Source organism: Hyaena hyaena, unplaced genomic scaffold, assembly GCF_003009895.1.
Source record: "Hyaena hyaena isolate Hyena2069 unplaced genomic scaffold, ASM300989v1 scaffold_62, whole genome shotgun sequence".
NCBI lineage: Eukaryota > Metazoa > Chordata > Mammalia > Carnivora > Hyaenidae > Hyaena > Hyaena hyaena.
Window position 1 is genome coordinate 1,899,574 of NW_024080694.1, and position 27,954 is coordinate 1,927,527.

At 41.4% G+C, this 27,954-nt stretch overlaps 2 protein-coding genes across 5 annotated transcripts in view; one reads left to right on the forward strand and one right to left on the reverse strand.

Moving 5' to 3' along the window:
- Window positions 1–24,438, reverse strand: part of NSMCE2 (NSE2 (MMS21) homolog, SMC5-SMC6 complex SUMO ligase) — a 218,808-nt gene extending 194,370 nt beyond the window's left edge. Inside the window, exons 1-2 of one of the 2 annotated variants that reach the window (XM_039231986.1) lie at window positions 24,323–24,438; window positions 19,978–20,154 (exon numbers count right to left, since the gene is read on the reverse strand). In XM_039231986.1, the coding sequence (XP_039087917.1) occupies window positions 19,978–20,140 (163 nt within the window). In that variant the 5' untranslated portion in view covers window positions 20,141–20,154; window positions 24,323–24,438. The remainder of the gene's footprint in view (window positions 1–19,977; window positions 20,155–24,322) is intronic. The other variant, XM_039231987.1, reaches the window with a different exon arrangement.
- Window positions 24,439–24,506: 68 nt separating this feature from the next.
- Window positions 24,507–27,954, forward strand: part of WASHC5 (WASH complex subunit 5) — a 61,035-nt gene continuing 57,587 nt past the window's right edge. For all 3 annotated transcript variants that reach the window (XM_039231979.1, XM_039231980.1, XM_039231981.1), the window contains exon 1: window positions 24,507–24,667. The gene's annotated coding sequence lies outside the window, so the exon portion shown is untranslated. The remainder of the gene's footprint in view (window positions 24,668–27,954) is intronic.

The window sequence follows — 27,954 nt, forward strand, 5'->3', positions numbered from 1 at the left end:
CTAAAATTCATACGGAACATGGAAAGGACCTACAATAGCCAAAACAACCTGAAAAAGATAAAGTTGGAGGCCCAATACTACACAATCTCAAGACTTATTATAAAGCTCCAGTAATCCAAATAGGGTTACCACCAAGCAGATCAACAGAACAAAATAGAGTCCAAAACACAAACAGATGTATATGGACAACTGATTTGACAAATGGGCTGAGGCAATTCAGTGAAGAAAGGATGATCTTTTCAACAAACTGCTTGTACAAGTGGCTATCATTGCAAAACAAAACATCCTTGATCCATACCTCACACCTTGAGCCACATACAGAAATGCAGTCAGAATGGATCACAGATCTAAATGGAAAACCCAAACCGTAAAACTCCTAGAAAAAAAATTATGAAGCAAAACCTTGAGATCTTGGGTTAGGAAAAGAGGTCTTAAATAAAACACCAAAGCACAATCCATAAGAGAATAAATGGATAGATTGGATAGCACCAAAATTTAAAACCTCTGCTCTTCCAAATAATCTGTTAACAGCACAGACTAGCCCCTCGTCGGGCTCTGTGCTGAATGCTTGCTCAGAGCCTAGAGCCTGCTTCGGATTCTATGTCTCCTTCTCTCTCTGCCCCTCCTCCACTCACGCTCTGTCTCTCAAAAATAAATAAATGTAAAAAGAAAATTATTTAAAAAAAACAGCAGAGACTGGGAGAAAATACTCACAAATCATATATCCCATAAAAAAAAACTGTATTCAGAATATATATATGGACTCTCGATATCAGATAATAATAACAAGCCATAACAAATGGTAACAATATTTGGACAGACACTTCACCAAAGAGGTACTTGGCAAATAAGCTCACGAAAAGGTATTCAATGTGACCGGTCAGTAGGGAAATGCAAATTGAAACACCATAAGACATCAGTGTATATTTATTAGAACAGTGAAATTAAGAAGACTGCCCAATATCAAGTGTTGATGAGGACGCAAGAACTACCCTAATGTATCCCCCACACAGATTCCTGATTTTCAGACAACTATATTACTAACAGATCACATTTTACCATATAATAGAGGCCGCATTTAATATAATTTCATCTTATCATAATGACTCAGAAGGGACTTCAAATACCATAACGTCTCTCAGTGTCTTCATTATGGTTTTACTATTACTATAAAGTATGAAAACATGAGTCAACAGAAATTTTTTATGTAGCAGGTATCAAAGAAACCAGCTTTCAGTCTATAATTACCTCACAAAATTATGATTGCTTTTTATTATAATTTGTTTTCTCCAATCCAGTAGTTCTCAAAGTGTGGTTGCCGGACCAGGTGCATGAGCCTCGCCTGGGAACCTGTTAGAAATGCAAGCTCTCAGGCCCTCCGCCACACAACTGGATCCGACAGGAAGCCGCAATCTGTATTTTAACAAGTCCTCCTCATGATTCTGAAGCGTGGTAAAACTTGAGAGCCACCATGTTAATGTATGTTTTAAAGCTAAAATCATGAATTTGCCTTTTCTCTGAGATTCTTTCTGAATTCACAGAATTTTAAGACAAAGAGGAAGTGTTACTTCAAACCCACATTTTCAACAAATCTAGAACTGAACCAGCTGTTTTCCTATTTTTATACTCCTGAATTATTTTAGGCCTTTTAAAAAGCTAGAAAAACAAAACTGAACGTAAGGTCCCAGAAATAATGCATTCTACAAAAGCCTTTGTTTTAAAACAACCTTTCTACTTAAATATCCTAAGTCATTCACTTACATCTATTTTTGAAACTGCACCCACCATTTCTTCCAAATTTACCAAAATAGATTTGCTTCTAATTTCAGCTACAAATTGTCAACCTCCAGTGAATATTGGTGCAACTTTTAATCAGGTTCATCTAAATGGAATGGATTTTTAAAATAGTTCTAGTTAATAAATTTTAATTGTTTCATGAAGAGACTTAAGATAGAAGCAAAATGAAAGCAGGAATGGCTTGGACCAACCAAATCGGGACATCTGGGGCTGATGATAATTTGCTCAGAGATTTTGAGTTTTCTGGGGCCCAGTTCACTTATTTTTTAAGAGGGAGCTGGAGAAGATGACCTGAATAGGCCATTTCAGGTCTAAAGGTCTATAATCTGGTCTCTTACCATTATGCTCTATGGTACTATAGTTTTACATTAACTATAACTAATAGTTGATGCGGGATGGGCAAATTATTTTCTTTAAATGTTGTATCTGTTTTTAACAATTTTTAAAATTGTTTGAAGAGACATGGCTCTCCTTAGGACTCAAGAACATCACCCACTATAACATTAGAATTATTAGGAAGCTGAATACAGTAAAACGTGAACACACATAAACTTTTGGTTGCAGAAGCACTGAAATGCTAGCATGATTTTAAGTCTCTGATTCTTTCTCAGATTGGTTTATTTATCTCTGAGACTATGGGGATGCACAGCATGAACCTCCAAAGGCAAAGATTTCGCAATGTCAGAAACAACATGGGCTCTAGAGGCAGAATGCCTGGGTTTGAATTCCAGACCTACCACTTGAGAACCTTTTGTGACCTGGGGCAAGTTATCTAAACTTTCTAAACCTTATTTTTATTAATCTTCTGTTAAGAGGACAACAGTATCTTCTTCATACAAATTAAATGAGCTAATCGACAAAGAGCACTTAGTACCGAGCCCAGCACAGAATATACACTTAGCAAGCATTAGGTGTTTTTATTAGTATTACTTGCTAAGTCAGCCCTCTACTCAGAACTATTATCAGAAAAAAAATACATATATAACGTTATCGGAACTAACGTGCAGTTCAATTTAATAAACACACAGGGTATACTTACTTGGTGCAAGGCATGCTTCTCATTCTTGAACTTCAGGATGTACCATAATTACTTGAGTTGTTTGCTTAAAATCCTGACTCTTGGGCTCTGCTTCCAAATGCTCTGATTTTGCAATTTTTCGTAAGCCTCCCAGATGTTTCAAAGGCAGGCTGGTTAAGGACCACAGTTTGAGAAACATTTCTGCAGAATCTCAAGGAATCTCTTCCTTCAAGTACCTACAATCTCCAAGCATTTCTTCCATTTCAGAACCCACCGTAGCTGCTAGTGTTGCACCTGTTGGCTGTGTAACAGATACAGCTAATATGGTCCTTCCATGAAGATTCCGTTTGCCATCACTTAAGTTCCAATATCTATGCCCTGATGCAATGATATAATTCAACTCTTTACCTGATATTTGAGATCTACCTAATCCTCTAGACCCCACCAAGCACGTGACTAATCAAAGTTCCTGATATAAGGGCTATTCCTGACCTCTAAAACCAGAAGATTCATTAACCTTGATTCATTAATCCTGACCTATAAACCTGACCAAGGCCTCATTCAGAGTCCTGCTCTCAGCCTTACGCATCCAACAGTGCTGCCAGCAGACATCACAGTATGTCCTCGGTTAGTACACATTTTCAAAAAGAGACTGCAAAGTGTCAAAATCCATATACATTTAATTCCCTAAGAACTTTAATGTATATAAAACAATAAGAACAACAAAGCAACAATCAGGGATGAAGGCATGGAAGACAGAATGCAGACTATGACAAAGGAATTTAACCCTTTTACAAATGTTTGACTTAACTTCACCGAAGGGTGAGGGGGAACTGACCTTGGTAACCTTACACAGTGTTTTGAGTGAACACTGTAAGACTAAAGCCAAAAGACTGTACCTAAGCACTGTATGCTAGTGATGAAGCTGTTTGTCATGGAGGTATAAGTTAATAATTCTGAAACTACTTTACATGTATCAAGGGTCAAAAGAGTAAAGTAAGTGGATGGTGGATAGTGGGAGCCTCTATCAATATGGATATGTGTAAGACAGAAATTTGAATACCACTACTGACTTCTTCCTTTCTCTCAATGTTCACATTCAATAAATCATCCAGTTTCATCAATTACTCCTCCTTTGTTTAAGAATCTGATGGGGCACCTGGGTGGCTCAGTCGGTTGAGCATCCGACTTCGGCTCAGGTCATGATCTCGCGGTTTGTGCGTTTGAGCCCCGCATCGAGCTCTGTGCTGACAGCTCAGAGCCGAGAGCCTGCTTCAGATTCTGTGTCTCCCTCTCTCTGCCTCTCCCATGCTCATGCTCTGTCTCTCAATAATAAATAAACAGTAAAAAAAAAAAAAAAAATTAAAAAAAAAGAATCTGATGGCTTCCCATCACCTGTGTCACCTTCCTAGTCCAATCTAATGCCAGGGGACTAACTGCAACAGCCTCCCAACTGCGTGACCCACCTCTACCCTTATTCCTAGGAAGCCATTCTCCATATCGCAGCCAGAGAATTAATGCAAAATATAAACTATCTTATTCCTATTTTTAAAACTTAACAGCTTCTCACTGCCCTACAGTTCAAACTTCTTAACTTGACCTATGAGAGCCTACCACCTCATTCTGACCCTTTCCTAATTCTCTCCAGGCTCTGTTCAGTACCCAACGGCCAGGTCTATTTTAGTCACTGATCTATTTCCAATATCTAGTACAGGTAGTAGCAACCCTTTGATCCCTGTACAAATGCTATCTCTACAGTGATAGACTTTATTTTCTTTATCCATGAATAGAGGCTAGCCCCGTGATGGATCTGAATAACTGAATACATTGGAAGTGACGCTCTGGAACTTCTGGGCCCAGGTTTTAACAGGTCTGGCAACTTCTGCTTTCTTCCTCTTAAAAAAGCTACCATGCTGGGAAAAACCCAAACCACCGAGAGAGGCTATATGAAATAGAATCCTCAAACTCTGATCAATAATTCCATCTGAGTGTCCAGTCAACAGTATTAACTGCCAACCATGTAAGTGACCCACCCTGTAATGGCCCCCCACAGGTGAGACCCCGCCCCCCACAAATGGCCGCCATCTTAACTGACATCACATGGAGTGAAAGAGCCTTCCAGCCCAGTTCTGTCAACCCACTGAATCATGAGACATTAAAAAAAGAAGAAGAAAAATTTGTGGTTTTAAAACATCAAGCTTTAGGTAGTTTGTTTCACAGCAATATAGGCATGTTGTCAACATGCTGAAATCTCATTCCTGGTATCAATTTCAACTATTTCTACTTAACAAATTACCCCCAATAAGCTCCAAATCTTGATGCGAGGCACACCACACAAGTACAGTCATGGGAAGACTTGCTGGAGGCCACCACTGGGGAATAATTACTGAAGGACGTGATAAATACGCAATACCTCTAATAAATGTATGCGCACCTGTCCTGTATTTTAAATTTCTTCACTTTTCCGGATCTAGATTTCTAAATGAAAAAGCGAAGTTAAATCAGTCACCGGTTAAACTCTAGCAGCTGAAATCAAATTTCAGCAAATATATTTTCTCAAGGTTCTGAGAAATCTATTTCCATGGTACTTTAACTGGGACCCACCAAAACCATTAAACACAGGACAAAAGTATGTTAAAATCTCTGTCCACATAGCAGTCACTTACTTTCCTTGTGCCGTAACGTTGTTAAAATGCGAGGAGCAGGTTATGTAAAGAATATTGTTTACATTTTGACAGCCCCCCCTCACCCCCCCAATGATGATATGGCCAAGAATGCTGCAGATGAGGAGCAAAACCAGAATCTTTGCAGGGAATATGCAAATATTTGCTAAATATCTGAGTGAGAAGTAAATTACCAGAACATATATGATCAGTTAAACAAAAGCTAAAAGAGAAAAAGGCAAGAAACGGCTTCACCGTTGAGCATCTGGGATATCTCTTGGGCATGGCATGGCCATCTCTCACATGCGCGGGGTCTAATAGGTTTCTAGGCACGACAGGGACTTGGAATGTGAAACTGGCAGGCGTCCTTACAGGAACAACTACCATCCATATCCTGCTTCCCAGTTAGTATCTAAACACAGGTGCACAGCGCACTCTGGACATGATGAAATCAGAGCGAGTTGCTGCTCACAACACTCCCCATTTCAATATTATTCAGTTCCTCAGGATCCAGGTGCTCTTATAAGTTTAGCATTGAGAGAACAAAGAAAAGGCGGGTGTACGATAATTCTTTCCAATGTAAAAAAATTCCAAAACTACCAAAAAACCTCTGGAAGGCTCTATTTCAAGAGAATAGAGAACACTAACAAAAAACTGCATCTTCTACGTAACACATTACGTAACCTGTCCCACAGGGGATCTGGTCCTTTCTGCTTGGAATTAAATCCTGTACTAATTTTCTAAAACTAGAACGCATTTCTGCTTCTTAAACTCTATTATAAATGTCACTTCTTTTCCCATGAAGGACATAATGCCCATCTTCCCCTCCCCCTGCCCCCCACGCACTTGGCCTTCACTCCACACACGTTCTGGGTGCCATTCCTTATCCCAACTATAAAGTATACATTTTAAATTGTTTTTCCACTAATTCTCTTTATGACCAAAGCAAGTATTTACGGACTGGCCAGCCAAGGTAGGAGGTAAACGCTGCATACAAAGCATATAAACTGTTTCAAACTTGGAACACCCATGCAAAGAAGATATTGTCCCTATTTTACATGCAAGGAAAAGGAAGCAAAGCAGGGAACAGCAGAGCCTGCGTTTTGGCTCAGGGCTATCTGCACGACACTCATTTTGTGCAATACTAACTCTACACCAAGAGCTCTAAGGATCCAGCTCTCTCACCTGCAAAAGGTCCACATAATTATTAACAAAAACAAAATAATTGACCAATAAAATGTGAGTGCTGTGGGCTAAGCATAGTGGAGAGCATTTTATATATGTTATTTAATTCTCACGTCAACCGTAAATAAGGTTGGAGGGTGTAAGGGGTTGTGTGTGGGCACATAGTTAAATACTCATTAGATATTAGTGGCTCTTTTACAATATTATCCCCTGTTTACAAACGAAGAAACCAAAGCTTCCCTAAAGTCACAACAGTGTTAATGACTGGGAGAGCGGAGCCTGAACCCGGGTTACTAGATTCCAGAACTGGTCCTTAAAGTCCCGAGTTACCCTGCCTCGCCAACCAAAGCACCGCGCTGCCCTAAGTGGCCAAAGGAAACCCAGCACCAACCACGGCGAGGCTATGCTGAGATGTCCTTCCTCTCAATGGAGTTAAGTGATGAAGCTGCAAGAGGTGGTGGTAAAAATATTCCAAAGGCCTGGGGCGCCTGGGTGGCTTAGTCGGTTAAGCGTCCGACTTTCGCTTAAGTCATGATCTCGCGGTTCATGGGTTCGAGCCCCGCGTCGGGCTCTGTGCTGACGGCCAGCTCAGAGCCTGGAGCCTGTTTCAGACTCTGTGACTCCCTCTCTCTCTGACCCTCCCCTGCTCACACTGTCTCTCTCTCGCTCGCTGTCTCTCTCTCTCTCTCTCTCTCCTAGAAATAAATAAAACGTTAAAAAAAAAATATTACAAAGGCCTGAGTCAAAGCTCCCTGAATCAGTCCGGTGTTGGGAATCAATTCTTCAGGGGTCCCACACACCTTTGCACACCCTGCAAGCAGGGACACTAATAACTGCACTTCTGCTCCAGACTCTCTCTCCAAGGATGTCTGTGACATGAATAAAGCCTTAGAAAACTGAGAGAGCATGTCCCTCGAGAGCAGAGGGATGTGCAAGAAAGACACTTGTCTTCCTCCAGGTCCAAGAGTTGGGGATGGGTACTGGCCATTATAAAAATCTGGGCACCCTGAGCTTGAGGGTCCTCAGCTGTGACACCGACAGGCTGCAATATCAGCCTGGGCCCTTCCTTACCACAGCCGTGCGGGCTTGGGGTGGCTGTGAGCAAGGCAACCCTACGGACACATGATATTCCCCCCACGGAATGCGCAACAAGCCCTCGGTCTCACCCCGGGAGTTTCCGGTCTTCTGCTGCTTCCATGAAACTGCGGCAGGCGAACTTGTTAGCTCATGATGGGGGTGAAACCTCAGACGCGTCACACATCTTTACACCAGGCTCTTCACACCTCTTCTCGCCTTGGCTTCCCTCTGAAATACCCTTTCCCACGCGGTGAGAAACACTCACTCATCTTTAAAAATGGGCTACTAACCCCATGGCGCACCCCACTGTTTCCAGAAACGTTTCTTTCACAGCACCTTGAAAGCTTTCCTCCCCTTGCTTAGTTGTGAGCTGTGCCAGTTAATCAATTCATTGCCTTCCAGCTCAAAATTCACTTTTTAATAATACTCTGTGATAATGGATGAAACCGCTGTAAGTATTTCTCCTTACAGCGAGCATAACGTTAAACTTTCTCAGTAGAGGGTGCGGGAAGGACACTGCAAGAGGGAGTTCTCCAGGAAACATTATGCTTGATGAAAAGACTGGATGCTTCTGCCCTAAGATCAGGAACAAGATAAAGATGTTTTTGCCACTTCTATTTAACATCATACTGTAGGTTCGAGCCAGGGAAATTAGGCAAGAAAAATAAATAAAAGGCAAATAAATTGGAAAGAAATAAAACTCTATCGATCTGCAGATGACATGATCTTGTATATAGGAAATCCTAAGGAATACACTAAAAAAATTTTTAGAACTACAAATTCTGCAAGGCTGTAAGACAGAAGATCAACATATAAAAATCAAGTGTATTTAACTGCAATAAACAATTCAAAAAATAGTTAAGAAAATTACATTTACAATAGCATCAAAAAAGTGAAATGTTTTGAAATAAATTAACATAAGAAGAGTAAAACTAATACTCTGAAAACACCACTGAAAGAAATTAAAGATCTAAATAAATGTAAAAACAATTTCTACGGCCATGTATCAAAAGACTTAATCTTTTTAAGATGGTAATAACTCCTCAAATTGGTCTGCAATTCCATGCCACTCTATCTGAATACCAGCTGGCTTCTTTGTAGAAAAAAAATACCACGCTGACCCTAAAATTCATACACAGTAACAAGAGACCCCAAATATTCCAAACAATCTTTAAAAAGAAGAACAAAATTTGAGGACTATACTTTCTGATTTCAAAACTTTCTACAAAGCAACAGCTAAGACCGGGGAGGGGGGGGGGGGGCGGTACTGGCATAAAGATAAGCAAACAGAATTCCATCAATGGAACAGAACTGAGAATCCAAAAATAAACCTTTGTGTGTCTATGGTCTGCTGATGTGCAGCAAGGTACCAAGATCACTCAGCAGGGGGAAAAATGGTGCTGGGATAACTGGATAGTCACATGAAAAGAATGAAACTGGACTCTTACATCAAACTACAGATGAACTCAAAATCAATCTAACTGTAAGGGCTAAAACTATAAAACTCTTAGAAAAGAAAACAGGGAGAAATTTGCAAGGCTTTGAATTGAGAAATGGGTCCTTAGGTTTGATACCAAAAGCACAACAACAAAAGAAAAAGCAGATCACTGGACTTCATCAAAATTTAAAACTTCTATGCTTCGAAGAACACTATCACGAAAATCTAAAAACCCAAAGAATGGGGAAAAATTTGCAAATCACCTATCTGCTAATAAACTCCTATCTAGAATATATAAAGAACACTTACAATTCAAAAACATATAAACAGGAATGCCTCAATTTGAAAGTGGGCAATTTGAAAATGATCTGAATAGACAGTTCTCCAAAGAAGATACACAAGTGGCCAGTAAGTTCATGAAAAGATGCTTCACGTCATTAATCATCAGGGAAACGCAAATCAAACCCACAAGGAGATATCAACTTACACACAAATGTTCATGGCAGCATTTCTTACTAATATCCAGGTAATTGTTAATAATAGTAACCCAATGTTCATCTACTGATGAATACATAAACGTGCTATGGGAAAACGTGCTATGGCCATACAGGAGATGTTATCTGGTCATAAAAACCAAAGTTGCTGGTACATGCTGTAACAAGCATGAACCTTGAAAACACCCTGTTAAGTAACTAAAGTCATGTTATGCACATGCGATTACACTTTCATCCAGTGTTCAGAATGGGCAAACCTATGGAGGTTTGATTAGTTGATTAGTTGATTAGTTGATTAGTGGCTCCCTAGGGATGAGGAGAATGGGAAGGGATAGCAAGGCGATGGCTAAAGGAGACAGGATTTCTTTTTCGGAGGTGATGAAAATGTTCTACAATTGAGTAAATAAAGTATCTGCAAATATATCAGGCACAACTAAATTAGACATTTTAAATGCTTGTTACAGAGTATGTGAATTTTATCTCAATAAAGCCATTATTTTTAAAAAGTCATCAAACAAAAGAATAAAACAGCTAATGGAGATCAGAAGAGTGACTGACTGTGAGGGATTAAAAAGAAAACTAGGTTAGCATGAGTAAAATGCCACGAAGGTGAATTAAGGTGATGAACCTTAAGTTGCCGAAATAAATTTCATTACAGCAAAACTGTGCCCCATAAGCAGGGATTCTTTATTCATGCCACCAAACCTAACACCTACAGATACAAAGGCAATTAGGACTGGCAGAGGACACGATGACATACACAAGAATGAGTGTGTGTGCACGCGTGCGCACATTCACAGAGCAGAAGCTGTCTTGGAATCGAGTACCATCCAGTCAAACTAAACTTTGTACCTTCAGACACATCACTTAACCCCTCGGAGTTTTGTGTCCCTCATCTATCAAGTGTCTAGTTCATTTTCATGGGATTATTAAGAAAGAAAATACCTACAGCAAGACCTAGAAATTTGTTGAGGGTATCTTCCTATCTTTATATTTCTAGCATAGGGTTTGTCGCTTGGGTATTCAGTAAATAATTTGAGCTAACTTTAAAAAGCATAAATGGCTCTTGGAAAGGAGAAAAAATATAATTAAGTACATCCACTTCAATATGGACATGCACGACTCGAAAACCTTCACAAGAAAGATTTTTCACATGATATAGAAGCTTGATACAGAAGCTCTTAAAGCTCACATTATGCTTTTATGTGAAATTAGAAATTATTTTCTACCAGCAATTTAATGAATTAGACAGGGAAAAACGTTATTTGCAAGAACATTTCTGCTATCCTTTACACAATCCCTTTTGAGTTATCACTTTGTGTTTTGATTGTGTTACTATATATATATATATGGTGAAGCGTGGGTTAAATTTACACATACATATGTAACATATATCTTTACATATATATTTATTCATATATATTTTTATATATATCATATATATTTATATTTATTCATATATATATATATATACACACACACATATATACATATATAGGAACTATCACAGAAGGACTTTGATCTAGACTAGGGATCAGTAAAGTATAGCCCTTACAGATTATTTATGGCAGAACTGGGTAGCTGCAACCCAGACAGAAAGCCAAAACTTGGTTTGGAAACAGGATATCAACTGACTTTTTCAAACTCCTGTATCTAGTGATAGGAATGTAGATTTTATAAACAATTAAATGCCAAGAAGTACTCTATTGTTTTGATGGATGAATGCATGGCCAACTCAGAGGAAACTCAGCTCAGTCTAGGTGGGAGAAGAGTATCTGTAGAAAAAAGATAATACTTAAGCTTGGCCTTGAAAGATGAATAGGTGTCCTTCAAGCAGTCACCAGGGAGAGATGCAATTCTAGGGAGAGGGAGTCATGTAAACAGAGGCAAGGAGGCCTGACAGAGCTCGCGCTGGTAGAACTAAATCCAGTCTCTCTGCCAGGGTGTAAAAAGGGTGTAGCCGGTGACATCATGAACATTCTTGTACACTATGCTCTATGGTTTAAAATGGGCATAGAAATTAATAGCTACTATTTGCCGAGAGTAAATGCCAGCTGCTTTGGTCATGGCTAGAGACATGATCAAACAAGGATGATCTACAGAGACAATTCATGGTAACTGAGATTTATAAATATAGTCCTAGGGAAAACTTTTTTTTTGTAGGCTCAGCAAGGGAACCTTCTAAATCAATAATGAGATTTAGCATAGAATGGACTCTCCAAATTGCTGTAATGAGAAGCCCTCATCTTCAGGTACAATGGTGACAGAGGCCACCCAGCAAAAAGGCCATCTCTATAAGCATGGGCATAAGCAATACTTGAGTAGATAAGAGGACTTATCTCAGCTTGTCGCAGTTGAGAAGGGGAAAGTCACACAAGGACGACAGATTGAAAACACACAAAGAGTGAATAATTAAAATGTGTATTTCCAATCTGAAAATAGGTTATTGTGAAAAAGTAAGCCTTTCAGAGAATGGTACCCAGTCCTTGGTCAACCTCAAAGCTCAGTGGACTCCTGTGTTCAGGTGATTATGTTACTTACCTACCCTATAGCACTGTCGTAAAGATTAAATGAATGAATACCTATGAGGCATGTAGAGCATGGCTGGGACACAAAAAGCACTGTGTCCATGATTATTAAATTGCCCAATACACACAGTCTGAAGAGACTTGTGCCTACTCGATATAAAATCAGGCTGCTGGGTCATAACGTCAAAAGTCATGAAAGGGACAGAAAGACTCATAATCTCATTTAGAACAAATAATTTACTACTATGAAGTTCTCCTTATCTTTACACATATTTGTCTTATCTGCTAACTCAATTATTAGCTTCTTGAGGACACGGGCCAATAAATAATTGGTGACCGATCAACATAAAGTGCTAACGATTATCTAGGAAGGGCGAAAACTAAGCTCAACTCAATGTTCTGAATCAGTACTGTACAGGAAAGGGAGAAAATTACTTCGCTTCAGCACTGACCCAAAGAAAAGGAAATCTACATCTTTGTCTTCAAGTAAAAGCCACCACTGCTGCCACCACCAGTTCAGATACAGAAACTTCAGATTTTATAAGTATTCTCTCTCCTCTATCTACTGAATACTGCTTATAACTTCTCAGTGGTGTAACTTTTCCAACCAACATTTCTTTCTACTTTCTTTTTCAGCTACCTTCTTCCGTATCAGACACTACACCACCAGTGATTAAATACTAAATCAAAGGGATAAAAGATGGCTTCCATGTACTACTTTTTCAGTAAATTTAGGAAATATAATGAAATAATGAAGAAATCCTTCTTATCAACCATCACTATAGAAGAAAGGGAAGGGCAGATTCAAAGGTAAATAAGCTTCCTCTCAAAGTCCATCCAGACATAACTCAGCAAGGCCTTCAAAGAAATTCTTGCAAGGAACACTCCTCTTTTAACTCAAAAACGAACCAAAACACAGGTGTGTGTGGAGCTAGCCCCAAGTGCCCAAGTACTTCCCCAAACTAGGTTTTAACTCCCATTCTGGGAGAGAAAGCAGCTTTTGCAGCGCCCTGGAACAAGCAAATTAGCATTTCCAAGGTCAATTGCTGACAGGCCTAATAGTTTACAGCAACTAGAGTATTCCAGCTGCAGGAGTTAAGAGCCTGGACCTTTCTGGGTTGCCCAATACCATAAGAAACTAATTTACCAAACATTAGCTACAAAGCATCAAAGGACTGTAGGTGTGGAGTCAAAGCAGTATATGACATTTCCAACAGAATCAAATATTAATAAGATCCCCAGAAGTAAGTACTTTGAAGCTGGCTAAACAATTTGGGGAAAAACTTAAAATGCCAATCCCATCAGGGGTAGAGGAGTAACAAGTACACACACACACACACACACACACACACACACACACACACAGAAATCCTTAAACAGTATGGTCTCATCTTACCAACTGGTTTGATTTGAATAGTCATCAAAACTGCTAAAAGCTGCAAAACTAGTTGATGTAACTACCCTTACACATTCTTGCCGTCCTCTGGTAGTCACTGAAAAATGAAATAACTTCTGTAACTGCTGCTGCTGTCATCGTAGCCATCTGCCACGTGTGGCCATTAAGCAGCATATAAAATGTGGCTGGTCTGGATGGAGACGGATTGAAGGATTTTGAACTTGGTACCCAAAAAAATGTAAAAATAACTCAATATATATATTAATTACATGGCGAAATAACATTTTATATATATATGGAATTAAATAAAATAATGCTGAAATTAATTTCTCCTCTCTTACCCTTTAAAATGAGAATAGAAAAATTTAAGTTGCACATGTAGCTCACACTATATTTTTATTGGACAGTGCTGCGGTATACAGATAATGCTTTACACTTATGTAAAACAATAAATAAACTGTTTCAAAGCACAGAGAGGGGAAATAGGCCTGAAAGATACTAATCTTCTCTAAAATAATCAAATTGGTTTCAACTGTTAATCGCCAACCTAATAAATTTTGTCTGCTTACCACCAGACAAAATTTTATTTTCTAAAAAGGAAACTGATGTTTCAAAATCGATCCTAAAGTCAGCTCTTCTGTCTCGAGTTGTCATCTTTGCCTAACATTAAACTAGTCCTCATTCTTTCCAGTGATCAAAGATAAGATGATAAAGTGCTAGTCTAGTTCTTAAATCTGATCAAGTGATTCCAGCTCCAGTTTTTCTGTATTAGTCATTTTCATACCCTGTTAGGTCACCGAAACCTAACTCATGCTTTTGCTCCAAAGATAACTAAGTAGAATCAATGGAAAGATTATTAAGAGTCTAGAAGAGCCCAAGTGGTATTCAGATACTACGCATATTCTGTTTCGAAAACTAAAACATGACTCATTTACTAATTCAGAAAGTGACATCTCATTGTGAACAGGAGAGCTTAGCAAACAGGAGAGTGCAGAAGCAGTGATTCCCACACATTCCATCGTGCGGAGAAACCATGCAAACCTTCAGGTTGTTACAGCCAGGGGAAGAATGAAAATCTGGAGGTGTTAGGATGGTTGGAAATTTATGGGGTGAGAATACACAGCAGCAAGAAGTGACATGAGGCAAACTGCCCAAACCTTCCTCTCCCCAGCTCTTAAAAAGGAAACTACTCAACTTTCTGATGGAGGAAGCCAATTGGGAAAGGAAAGCACATTTCACACTTTTTAACCTCCCTAAAACTGTCCCAAACACGATCAGCCCTCTAGTAGAAGGACAAAATGACATATTTTTGTGAACAGAACATGTAAATCTTTCAGAGCGCTGTTTAAATGAAATCGACAACGAAAATCAAGATTGGACAATAATAAATAACAAAGAATAATAAATAACAAAGCTGCGGTGTATATTTCTATCTTGCGACAGGGTCAACATCTACCACTGGCAAAAGAAAATGAACAGCCTGCATAACTAAAAACGAAGCTAGTGGAAACATGTGGTATTCCTCATTCCCGGAAGAGTTCATCTTAAAACCCTAACAGCCGTATAGTTTCTCTGGTCGGAAACAGTCAACATATGCTTGTTTTCTTATATGGAATAACTCAGGCTCTAAGCTACAAAATTCCAACAATTCAGTGATTGTACCTTTTGCACAATCCTGAACTCTGCAATCAACAAACCTGGCGCCAAGGCCAAAGGCTACTTCATAAAAAGTATTCTGGTGCCACCTAGTGGTGGATGTTTCCTGCCAACTAGGAAATGACAATTAGACCCCGGGTTCTCAAAGAAAAGACCCTGGACCAGCAGCGCCAGCATCAGGATGGCCTGGTAACTTGTTACAAATGCAGACCAACCTTCGGAAACTGATGGCGGAAACTGATGGCGGCACCCAGCAAGCTGTGTTTTAACAAAAAGCCCTCAGAGTGGTTCTGATGCACCCTTGAGTTTGAGAACCACTACATAAATTAGCTCTTACACAATGATTAAATGCAAAGCCTTAACAAATTAGGTTTACAAATTAAAACGCACAAATTCTAATTTTTGAAAACAACTTAATTTTCTACATGGTGGATTCAATTATCTGTATTTGGAGAACAGTCTTCAAAGACACTTACTAAGTAACTCACACACCTTCCACACCTGATAAACATCACATTAAGTCCCAACCTCTGAAAATGTCCTATGAGCACCCTGAGGTCTCTGCCCCGAGGAGACCAGGTTAAAAGGGAAGATGAGACACATTAACAAAGCAAAATATGATATAAATACAAAAACAAACAAACCATGAAACACAGAAAAACCCATTAATTGGTTTCAGGACATCAGGACATGGTTAGTTACCTCATCTTAAGTGGGGGTGGGGCTCACCTGGGAACACAAGAAAAGCCAAGCAGGTAGAATATTGCTGATTTTTAAATTAACAGTCAGCTACCCTAATGATAATAAATGCCACAGAAAAGTCCACTGTACACTTAATCTGCTTTGCACATACACATAAATCTGCATATGTACATAAATCCGCTTTGCACAATTATGTTATAAAGGAATCAGGAGCAAAGCAGATCTGATGAAGCCTTCCTAGATTGTTTATTTTCTATTTAGATCTTAGAGGAGAACTTGTTTATCTAATTTCTAATATAGCAACTTAAAACACCTAGGATTCGGTAAGAGCAGTCCAAAAACTTATTTACAAGTCTGCATTTCTTTAAATTCAGCTTTATGTTATGCTCTTCTTTGAAAAAAAAAACCCTAAATTTTAATATCTATTTAACTCAAGATTAAAGAATTCTGTTTTTGATGTAAAAAAAAAAAAAACTGGATCAAGAGCTCAGTATGACTACTGGTCCACACAGTCACAATTAAGTGCCATCCATTATTCTGTGGGTAACTGCAAACCTGCCACTTAGGGGTAATAAAAAAAAAAAAAAAAAAAATCAAGTGTTGAAAATCAAGTCTTGCAAACCCAAACCTCTAATATGACAAGTAACACCACAGACATTAATACAGGTGGCAGATGTACACAAAGGAACTGCAAAGACTTGCTCTACTGATTAGTTTTGATTCTGCACTTTTAAAATATTAATTTAGATATACACAGAGGCCAACTTTTAATTCTCACATTTTAAGAGCAACTGCCTGTAATAGGAGTAGTTTCTGACAAAACTCTTCTTTCCTTCCTTTCAAATGCTTCTTTTCCTGGCAGAGAGGAAGAGAGAGAGGACACAACCTGAGGTACATTAATGTTTTAGAACAGGGCTGTTCCCAGGGGCACCTGAGCGGCTCAGTTGGTTGAGTGTCTGACTCTTGATATCAGCTCAGGTCATGATCTCATGGTTCCTGGGATCAAACCCCGTACCTGGCTCTGCTGGGACAGTGCGGAGCCTGCCTCGGAGTCTGTCTTCTCTCCCTGCCCCTCCTAGTCGTGTGCAAGCACGTGCACGCACTCACTCTCTCTCTCTCAAAATAAATAAACTTAAAAAAAAAAAAGGAATTGGACTATTCCTCAATTTTATTTAACTAAAGGGCTTATGAAAATTTAACTGCTCAAAGATGATATTAACAACACTTTTGATAAATTCAGTCAGTACTTCTGCCTAAGAAAGCAGAAGAGTACATAATAAATTTAAAAATCCAAAAAATAAGCCCCAGTTACCTGAAAAATCTCCTAATGTAAGAAATTTCATTTCCCAACTAAGTAAGTAAGAAAGCACCTGGGTGGTTCAGTCAGTTAAACATCGACTCTTGGTTTCAGCTCAGGTCATGGTCTCACGGTTTCGTGCATTTGAGCCCCACGTCGGGCTCTGCATGGACAGTGAAGTCTGCTTGGAATTCTCTCTCGCCTTCTCTCTCTGTGCCTCCCCAACTTGCACTGTTTCTGTCTCTCTCAAAATAAATAAGCTTTAAATAAATTTTAATTAAAAAAAAAAAGGAAACCATCCCCATAATAACCAACACATTTAGAGAAAAAAATAGTAGACGTGGTGACAGTAAAAGTCAAATTGCGTACATACCACATACTATAACATAACACAGGGAAAGGTGACCATTTCAAATGAGCTAGAAGTTGAACCTGTTATAGGAAAATGCAACCAACAGGAAACAATACACATCAGCCCCCTCCAAGTTCTTGGGAACAAGAATTCCCTTCACCAACAATTTAATAATATAGCAGCAACAAGAGAATTACAATACGAAGTGAGAAAATGGTACCTAAGTGATCACTAACATCTCTTTTAACAAAGTTTATTCTAATTTGTGATGAAGTTGGGCAACCCAGAAGGGAAACAGAAAGGGTGCTAATCTCAGAGGCGAAGAAAGGGAGTATTTCTGTTACAAAGATGATGGACTTTCCCACGTGCTCTTCTGCACTTTAATTTGTTCCCATCCAGTGGCTGCTGTCCAACAACATAGTCAACTGGTTTACACTCCACCTTTTCTCTCTTTGCTGAAGATTTTATTATGACTTTTATCCAAGTTATCTACCAAAGCCAAATGTCCAAAAATAGACCTCAAATCAGGCTGGGAAGGGTTAAGAACTTTAGAGGCTACCCACTACAAATTATGGGTCATTTCTGCTGCTGGCCATGAATGAACTGGAATGGAACTGGCCCCCTGCAGTGAACGACTAGAGAGCTGACGAAACATAAACAACAGCTGCTTTCAGACAGTGGGGGCAATAGGCAGAGAACTGTGGGTCCTGCAGAGAGGGAAAAACAAGTTAGGTAAGTCACGCAGTCCCTGCACAAGGGAGGAGGAATCCAAGCAGAGAAGGCAAATCTTGAAGGACGAAGGAGACAGACTGGCGTTCAGGGAGGCTAAGACAGCAGCACTGTGGGGAGCTATGCAGAGAAAGGGCTCAAGGAATCTGCAGAGATCCCCTGCCCCCCATCCTAGACTACTGAGAGAAAAGGGCTGGGAGCTGTCAGTGGACAATACCCAGAATTCACATTGGACTGGAAGAGCTTCAAATCGCATCAGGCAGAGTGGTGCTACCTCACTGAACCCTCTGAGCATCAACAGAGACTCAGGAAGGCCTAGCTTCGTAACACAGCTAAACTGGCCCTAAGATAAATCTACACCAACTTGACCTGCACTGACAAAGTTTAACTAACCTGGAAAGGACTGGCCTAATCCACAAATTACTTTGATGCCTGCCAAAACAAATGCCATAATTCTTTACTGGAAGACAAAAAAATCCAAACACTCAGCAACATAATGCACACAATTTCCGTGTGAAACAGCAGCAACAGACATAGATGACAGAATTAGCAAACAAGGATATTAAATCAGCTATTATAAAAATGTTCAGTATGCTCAAGAATATAGAGTAAAACATAATGAAGAGAAATAGAAGACAGAACTAAGATTTCCATTTAATTCTTTTTTATGTCCAGAGCTGAAAACTCCGGTATCTGAAATTTAAAATTCATTGCACAGATTAACAACAGCGTAGATGCCACAGAAGACAAGACCGATGAACTTGAAGACACTGCAACAGACATTTCAGGCTGAAACCAGACAGAACAAACAAACCTGAAAAAAATCAACTAGCCTCAGTGACTTACGGACATTACCAAGCTGTCCAATATACATTAAGAGTTCCAGAAGAAGGGAGGGGAGGGACACAAAAACTATTTGAAGAGATAGTAGCAATTTTTTTTTAAATTTGATCAATGCCATAAGCCCACGAACCCATAAAGCTTAAAGACCACTGGACAGAATAAACAAAGAAAATCATGCAATGGCACATCACAATCAAATCACTGAAAACCAGCGATATTAAAAACAAACAAAAATACTGTTGCTCCCCTGCTCTGTATTTAAAATAAAAACAACCCTAATCCAAAGAAAGCAACTAACATCTTTTGAAATCTTATGATTGAAAAATGCTGATAAAGTTCATCAAAGCTGAACTTTCCTATCTTGGTAGAGGCCTTCCTTTGCTGGTACCCCTAGCATAAGCTTAATCGATCAAGCATAAAGACTTAAACTACCGCAAAATAACTTTACTATAACGCATTTGCCTACCTTACAGTTCACAAATACCACATACTTTAGACTGTCTGCTCCTTGAGGTCAGGAACCTTCCTGTTTTCACCTATAAATTTCTAGGGCAGTTTCTACTGGCACAGAACTATTCGAAGACACATGAATAAGTCAATCTCATTTCATCCTCAGTACTTCGTTACGGGGTACACAGAATACGGGGTACACAGAACACAGTGAGAAAACGGATGCCCAGAGGGATTAAATGATTGTCCCAAGAACACTCAAAAGGTGAGCCTTCTCTCATATCCCCAGAGTAACGCCTCCATAGACGGTTAGCTCAAAGTAAACACAAAAGAAGTTTTAATTGTTACTTACTTTGAGTTTCTACAAGATCCAAGGCAACACTAGAAGCTGTGTCCATTCCAGAGCTGATACAGGATTGGAAGTTTTTCAAAGAGGAGAGAGCAGATTCTATGCCACTGAAGGATATAAAACCAGTTGAACTGGAACTGGAACTGGAACTGGAACGTCCGGGCATCTTGAAATTATTACCTACGTTTTCAAACACAATAAAATAAGATTTAGGTGTCAGAATAATAACCGCATAGGAAAATAAAAGTGCTTTAAACATCCATATGAATGCATCTAATATCCCACAAGTGCCACACTGTTATGTCCATTCTCCTGGCCTGGAGGGGACACCAAAGCATTGTGATGGTACCTGGACAACCAAACACAGATGCACTCAACACATGGGAAAGGTGTCATTTTTCAAAGGAGGGAGAATAACCTCTTTCAAAAACATTCCTTGGTTCTCCGAAGAATTCAACAGCATAGCTCTTAGAAACCTAAAACATAAAGGGGCTAGAAAAAGTAGACTACTCTTCTGACACACTTTTCTAAAAACTGATAATAGTAGTAATAAATCAGTTTAATAAGGAGAACTTCAAAATCTATAGTTAACATATCTGACATGCATACATATTGAATTCTGAAAACTGTAAATATATATTTTTTAAATTTTTTTTTTAACATTTATTTATTTTTGAGAGAGAGAGAGAGACAGAGCACGAGCAGGGAAGGGGCAGAGAGAGGAAGATGCAGAAACTGAAGCAGGCTCCATGCTCTGAGCTGTCAGCACAGAGCCAGATGTGGGGCTCAAACCCACAAACTGTGAGATCATGACCTGAGCCGAAGTTTGACGCTTAACCGACTGAGCCACCCAGGCGCCCTGTAAATATATTAAATATAAATTTTAAAAATAGATGTATATATAGTTATTGTATAAATTCCTGACAGTCCTCTGGTTCTAACAGATTTACAGACTTGGTAAGCTCCCAGTAAAAGCAGAATTTCTTTACATAATAGAGCAAACTATGGAGGCCATACAGAGTAGAGGTCAAGCATGAAGCTTCTAGAAAGAGACTACCTGAGTACTAAGCCAGATTCTGCTATTTAAGTTGACTGAATGTCTTCAGGCTAATTATTTAACCTCTCAGTGTTTCATTTTCCCCCTTCTAAAATAGGAAATCACCCAAACCCACCTCAAGGATTGCTGTGAGAACAGACTGAGTCAAGGTATATAATAAAACACTGAAAATAATGTCCAGCATATAAATCTTTAAAAATGGAAGCAAATATTACTCATCAACTTGATCATTATAACACTACAAGCAACACTATAGAGTAGTGCTTACAAGAATGGACAATGGACAGAGATGCCTGAAAATTCTGTCCCATCCAATGCCACTTAAAACTTCACAGTCCTCGTTAAATTGCTTACCTTCTCTATCATCAGTGTGAAGGAAATTATCTATCTCAGGGCATTACAGAAGAGAAATCAAATTTTGTAGTTTTCTAAAACTTGTCTGATCTTAAGAACCAGTTGACATGCTTCTTAAAAATATAGATTTGGGGCATCTGTATGGTTCAGTCGGTTGAACATCCAACTTCAGCTCAGGTCATGGTCTTGCAGTTCGGAAGTTCAAGCCCCGTGTCAGGCTCTGTGCTGACAGCTCAGATCCTGGAGCCTGCTTCAGATTCTGTGTCTCCCTCTCTCTCTGCTCCTCCCCCACTCACACTCTGTCTTTCTTTCTCTCTCAAAAATAAACACAAAAAATTAAAAAGAAATATAGATTTATATACAGGTACTATCTCAGACCTACTGAATCAGAGTCCCTAGTAGACACTCTAGGAAACCAGTACTTTTATGAATAACTCCAGATGATTCTTAGACTCAAACAAGTACGGAGAACACTGAGATAACTGCATCTCCCTCCCCTGACCCTCCACAAAATTTGCAGGTTGAGAGCCTAGCCCCCATGGTGATGGTATTTGGAGATGAGGCCTTTGGAAGATAAGCAGGTTGAGACATTCTGAAGGTACAGCCCTCAGGAAGGGATCAGGGTCCTTATTAGAAGGGGAGACACCAGAGTTCTCTCTCTCTCTCTCTCTCTCTCTCTCTCTCCACTGTAAGGACATAACGGGGACTGACTGCGAGCTAGAAAGAGGGTCCTTACCAGTAGCCAACCACGCCAGCACCCCCATCTCTGGCTTCTAGTCTCCAAAACCGTGAGAAATGAATTTCTATTGTTTGTTTAAGCCACCAGTCTACGCTATCTTCTAATAGCAGCGGGAGCTGACAAAACACACAATGTATGTAGGAAATAATAAACAAGGAATTCTCTGAGATTTTCCCAAGCATGTTATTTTGCCTCCCCTAAAAGACCTTGTCTTAGGCCATTCGGGCTGCTGTAATGAAAAGACGAGACTGGGTGGCTTCTAAACAACAGAAATGTATCTCTCAAGTCTGGAGTCTGGGAAGTCCAAGATCAAGGTGCCAGCTGGGCTGCACTCTGGTTCCTAGCCCCCAGACCTTCACAGTCTTCCTCTTCACGGGGTACCAGGTGCAAGGGAGCTCTCTGGATACCTCTTTCACCAAAGGCACTAATCCCATTCCTGAGGGCTCCACTCTCATGACCTAAGCACCTCTAGAGACCCCACTTCCTAATACCACCACACTGGCATTAGGATTTCAACATAAGAATGGGGAAAGGCAAAGACAAAAATATTCAGAGGTCTAAGATCCGCTTCAGGCAGGACCAGTTATTAGCTAACTTAAAAAAACTGTCTCAGGGGGCACCTGGGTGGCTCAGTCGGTAAAGCGTCGGATTCTGGCTCATGTTAGGATCTCCCGGTTGGGGAGTTCAAGCTCCACACCCCGCTCGGTGCTGTCAGTGCAGGGCCTACTTCGGATCCTCTGTCCTCCTCTCTCCGCCCCTCCCACACTTGTGCTCTCCCAAAATAAATATCTGTTAAAATATATTGTTTCCCCGAGGGCCCCTGGGTGGCTCAGTTGATTTAGTGTGGGACTTCAACTCAAGTCATGATCTCTCAGCATCAGCCTCTGTGCTGACAGCTTGGAGCCTAGAGCCTGCCTCGGATTCTATGCCTTCCTCTTTCTGCCCCTCTTACCACTCGCTCTCTCTGTGTGTGTCTCTCTTTTTTAATGTTTTATTTATTTCTGAGAGAGAGAGAGAGGCAGTGTAAGCAGGTGAGGGTCAGATAGGGAGGGAGATACAGAATCCGAAGCAGTCTCCAGGCTCTGAGCTAGCTTTCAGCACAGAGCCCGATGGGGGGGGGGGGGGGGGGGGGGGGGGGCTCGAACCCACCAACTGTGAGATCATGACCTGAGCCGAAGTCGGACGCTTAACTGAACCACCCAGGCGCCCCTCTGTGTCTTTCAAAAAAACAACACAAAACAAAAAAAAAATTTTTAATTAAAAAAAGGTTTCCCTCTCTCATCTTTCTGTACAGCACAAAGCAAACAGTTTACAGAAACTATGTCGACCTTTAAATCCATGGCGGCTTGTAGGAATCCAGCTGGAGCTGTGTCTCCTTTTACGAGATGCAAGGATACATCTTCTATCCACACAAGCAATTGCTTGCCCCTCCCCCATGCTACCACTATCTCTTTCTTCCCCCCACACACACTTCTATTATAAAACTCATCACAACTGTTTGTTCACATGGCCACTCCCTCACCCAGGCAGCAGCTTAAACTAGACCTCTGACACGCTCTACACGTAAAACAGCTCCTCACACAACACAGGCGATCCATCAAGAACTGAGATCGACAACAATAGCAGCAACCACCGTTTCGCCATAAACGGGTGCTCCATACACTGGCGCTCCGGCGCTTCACTCGTTATCCGAGTACCTGCTTTTAAAGATAGCTCCTTGGGGCGCCTGGGTGGCTTAGTCGGTTGAGCGTCCGACTTTCGCTTAGGTCATGATCTCGCGGTTCGTGGGTTCGAGCCCCGCGTCGGGCTCTGTGCTGACTGCCGGCTCTGAGCCTGGAGCCTATTTCAGTCTGTGACTCCCTCTCTCTCTGACCCTCCCCTGCTCACGCTGTCTCTCTCTCTCTCTCTCCCTCCTAGAAATAAAAATAAAACATTAAAAAAAAAAAATTTAAAGACCGCTCCAACCGGATTAATCTGCATGAAGAATTCGAGATCCGTTCCCTATCAGGGCGGAAGGACGGAGAGATGGCGTCTCGGGCAGCGGGGGCAGCCTGCCCAAGCCTCACTGCTCGACGTGCAAAAAGCCAGGACCGTGAGCCAGGCGGACGGACCCCAGCTCAGGGCACCCGCGGAGGGCCCGAGAGGGAGGCGACACCTCCCGCCACCCTCGCCATCGCCAGCCCTCGCTTCTGCTTTACCTGGATGTCCGACCCAGCTCTCTCCGGCTGCACCCGGACTGCCCACACCAGGACCCCAACTCCTTCCTCAACTCCCTTCTCTAGACGGTGAAACTGCGAGCGCGGGCTTTTGCGTCATCAGCACGCGCCGGCGAGCGGTCACATGACGCCCCGCCCTGCTCTCCGCCCCTCTGGTCATGTGACCACGAAGGGAGCCAGAGGCGGAAGCGGGGGTCTCGCGGGCTGGTAGTCGGCGGCTGCGCCTAGAAGGGGACGCATGCGGAGACGCAGCGTGGGGACTCAGGTACCGACCCAGTCCGTGACCGCACGCCCTGCACGTGCGGCCTGAAGCGGCCCGGGTGACAGGTGAGTCGGGGCTGGATGCGCTCTCGGTTCAGTCCCCCGGCCCCTCCCCAGCCCCTGGCCGGGCCGCGCTGGCAGAAGGGGCTTCTGCGGCGTGCGGTGCGGTCTCTATGCGGAGCCCGGCTTGGAGGACTGAGGGGCCTCCTGGGGCGGGGCTGCAGTCCAGGCTCTCCATCTCCACTTAGGTGGACAGAATTTTCCACGCCGCCTGGGCGCTTTGGAAGTGATGTTCAGCTGCTCGGCCCGCATCTGCACCTTCCAAGTTTCCAGGAGCCGTGCTGGGTAGACAGTGTTATTCCTCCATTTACTCTCGAGAAAACTGAGTTGTTCGCGAAGTCTCGTAAAGTCTGATGGATCCGGGTTTGAATTCTGGTTCTGCCGTGGGCTGCGAGTTGGAGCAAGTCATTGTTCCTTTCTGCACCTTAATTCCCTCGCCTGTGTCATGCTGATGCCAGAGTTCTTTGCATTTCGAAAAAACAGTTCCGAGGCTCCTGACTGGTTTATGTTCGCATGGTCGAAAACATAAATCAAGTCACAGAGCCGGTAATGGAACCGGGTGTCTTGACTCCAGTGCACGGAGCTTCCTCCAACATAGGTGATAGAGTCGGGGGAAAGGAACGGGAGGGTCTTACTGGCTCTGCCCACGACCAGAAACACTTGCCGTTTCTCCTCCTGTCCTTTCCAGCATCTATGAACGGGACTAGAGCGATCAAGCTCATTTTAGAACTTTTCTGGAAGAGATTTGTCGGTCACTTTTATCTTGATCAACAACCATTATATTTTGTTCCTGATAATGGATAGGTGGAGACCAATGCTTCCTTTTTATGGAACTGAGATCTTATGAAAGGATAAAAATAGACCTGTCTTCTTTTGTCCTCTGAGTAGGGCAAACAGCGGTTTGTCCCAGGACAATTTTAATTTCCTTCAGAATTCAGTTCTGTGCTTATTGGGTAATTGGTATAATGATGCCATTCTGCATTTTTGAATCATGTTGTCCTTTGTCTAGGATTGCTTTCCAAACTGAAAGCCACAGTTCCATACTAAATTCTTAAAAACAAAGTTACAGCTACTTTTTTTGGGTGCCTTGTAAAGGAAAATTAGGAAATTGAGTGGGATCTCTTGGTTTCATTTCATGCCAAATAGTAATGCAGCTTATATTGACAAAAACCGGTCTTTATGAATTCTCTTCCTCTCTAGCACCAAAAGAACCACTGAAAAGAAGATTTAATATTGGTTCTTCTGCAGTGTTTATTTGCACCTCATTCTAGAGTGATTTTTTTTAAAAAGTCTCAACTAAGTCTTAACACCTTCTAAAAAGCCACCTATTTCTGAGATCACTGCAACATGATTAGGCATCTTTAATGTTGGTTCTTAGATTCTGTTCTTTAGGGCAAGTTTTTACAGGGTATTTACCAAATACTGTAACCAAATAAGATCCTGAATGTTGCCAGCAGTGTAAGGATTTAAGGATTACAATAAGAAGTAAATACACAAAAGTCTTGATTTATGTCATTATCCCAAGCCTAAGCTAACCTGACCGTGTGCATGCAGGTGCTGAGTATATCTGTTCATCGTTGGGGTTTGTTTGTTTTTCAGTGAGGGAGGGAAGGTAAGAAGGCAGGTAATGGTGTTTTGCTTCAAAGATGTTTTCTCCCCAGCCCCATTGTCTGGCTTATGCAAAATCTGGTCGCAGCTACAGCAGTTAAACATAGCTTGCCCACCTTGGAGTTGTGTCTGGAGTTTCCTCCTGCTTAGACCTGGTATCCTTAGACCTCAGATCCTTCTGGGTTAGTTTGGTAGTGTTCAGAGGACATCAGTGACTTTTTCTTTTCTTTTCTTTTCTTTTCTTTTCTTTTCTTTTCTTTTCTTTTCTTCCCCCATTATTTCCCCCTTCTCCTTGTCTCACTTTTTCAGCCACACCCATTCAGTGCAAAAAAAATGGAGTGAAATTGGGCCACCTGGCTGGCTCAGTCAGTAGAGCACGTGACTGTTGATCTTGGGGTGAGTTGGAGCCCCATGCTGGGGGTAGAGTTTACTTTAAAGACAATGGAATGAAGGTATCTGAAATTCAGTGTATTAGAGATCATCATGGCTTACCTAGCAAACATCATGAGAAAACAAAAGGGCTTGTTAATAATTTATGCCTTAATGTACATTAAAGGATACCCTCATTGGAGAGAGTTCTAGACAACTGTAGTGGCTTCTCAGCAATCCCTGCTCTTGGACCAACCCCATCCACTTCTTCTGCTCTGTGCATCTGTCATTTGCTCACTCTGCAGCAGCCACATCAGCCGCTTTGCTGTTCCTTGGGCATATCTAGCACATTGCTGACCTGGGGCCTCTGCATTTAAGTGTAAACCCTGCTTGGAATGCCCTTCTCCCAGATCATCACTGTAAAATAACAAACTACCCCAACACCTCGTGGCTACGACAAAAAACACTTATCGTCTTATAGTCTCTGTGGTCGGGAATCAGTGGTGTGGCTTAGCTGGGTGCCTTCAGCTGAGGCGGCAGTCTAGCTGTGAATAGAAGCTGTCATCTTATCTGAAGGCTCAACCAGGGTTGTGGGGGGGAATCCCTTTTCAAACTCATTCAAGTGGTTGTTGGGAGGCCTCTCACGCCCTCATCACTGGGCTCTCTCACAACATGACAGTTTGCTTTCCCACAGAGTAAACACGCTAGGGAGGGTGCCCCATCCGGAGGTCACAGGGTTTTTTTGCAAGCTAATCTCAGAAGTGGTATCTTTTACATCTACCATATTCTGTTCTTGAGGAGTCAGGAAGCCACACTCAAGGAGAGAGGCCTCCACAGGCATGAATAAGGGTGTGGCGGTCATCAGGGACTGTCTTAGGTGCTTCTGACCACACTCAGATACCCTCACTGCTTGCTGCCTCACTTCCTTCTGGTCCCTGCTCAAATATCTTATCAGAGACACCTTCACAGACTGTGTAGAATGGCACACACGCCACCTCTCTGTCATGCTTTTTCTTCCCAGCCATGATCACAGCCTGATACATAACGTATTTATTTGTTTATTGTCTCTTCCCCACTCCCAATAGTATGCAGGCTTTAGGACAGAGAGCAGGAACTTAGTTTTATTCACTGCAACAGCCTCAGGTCCTAAAACAGTGCTTGGCATGCACTAGCACCGGATGCACATTTGTTGAATGAATGAATCTGTATAATTAGGAATGCTTCTACCTACAAATAATCCAAAAGCCAACTAGCAGTAGATAAAGCACGAAAACAGGTCATTTTACAAGGATTACAGAGACAGGTAGTGCCACAGT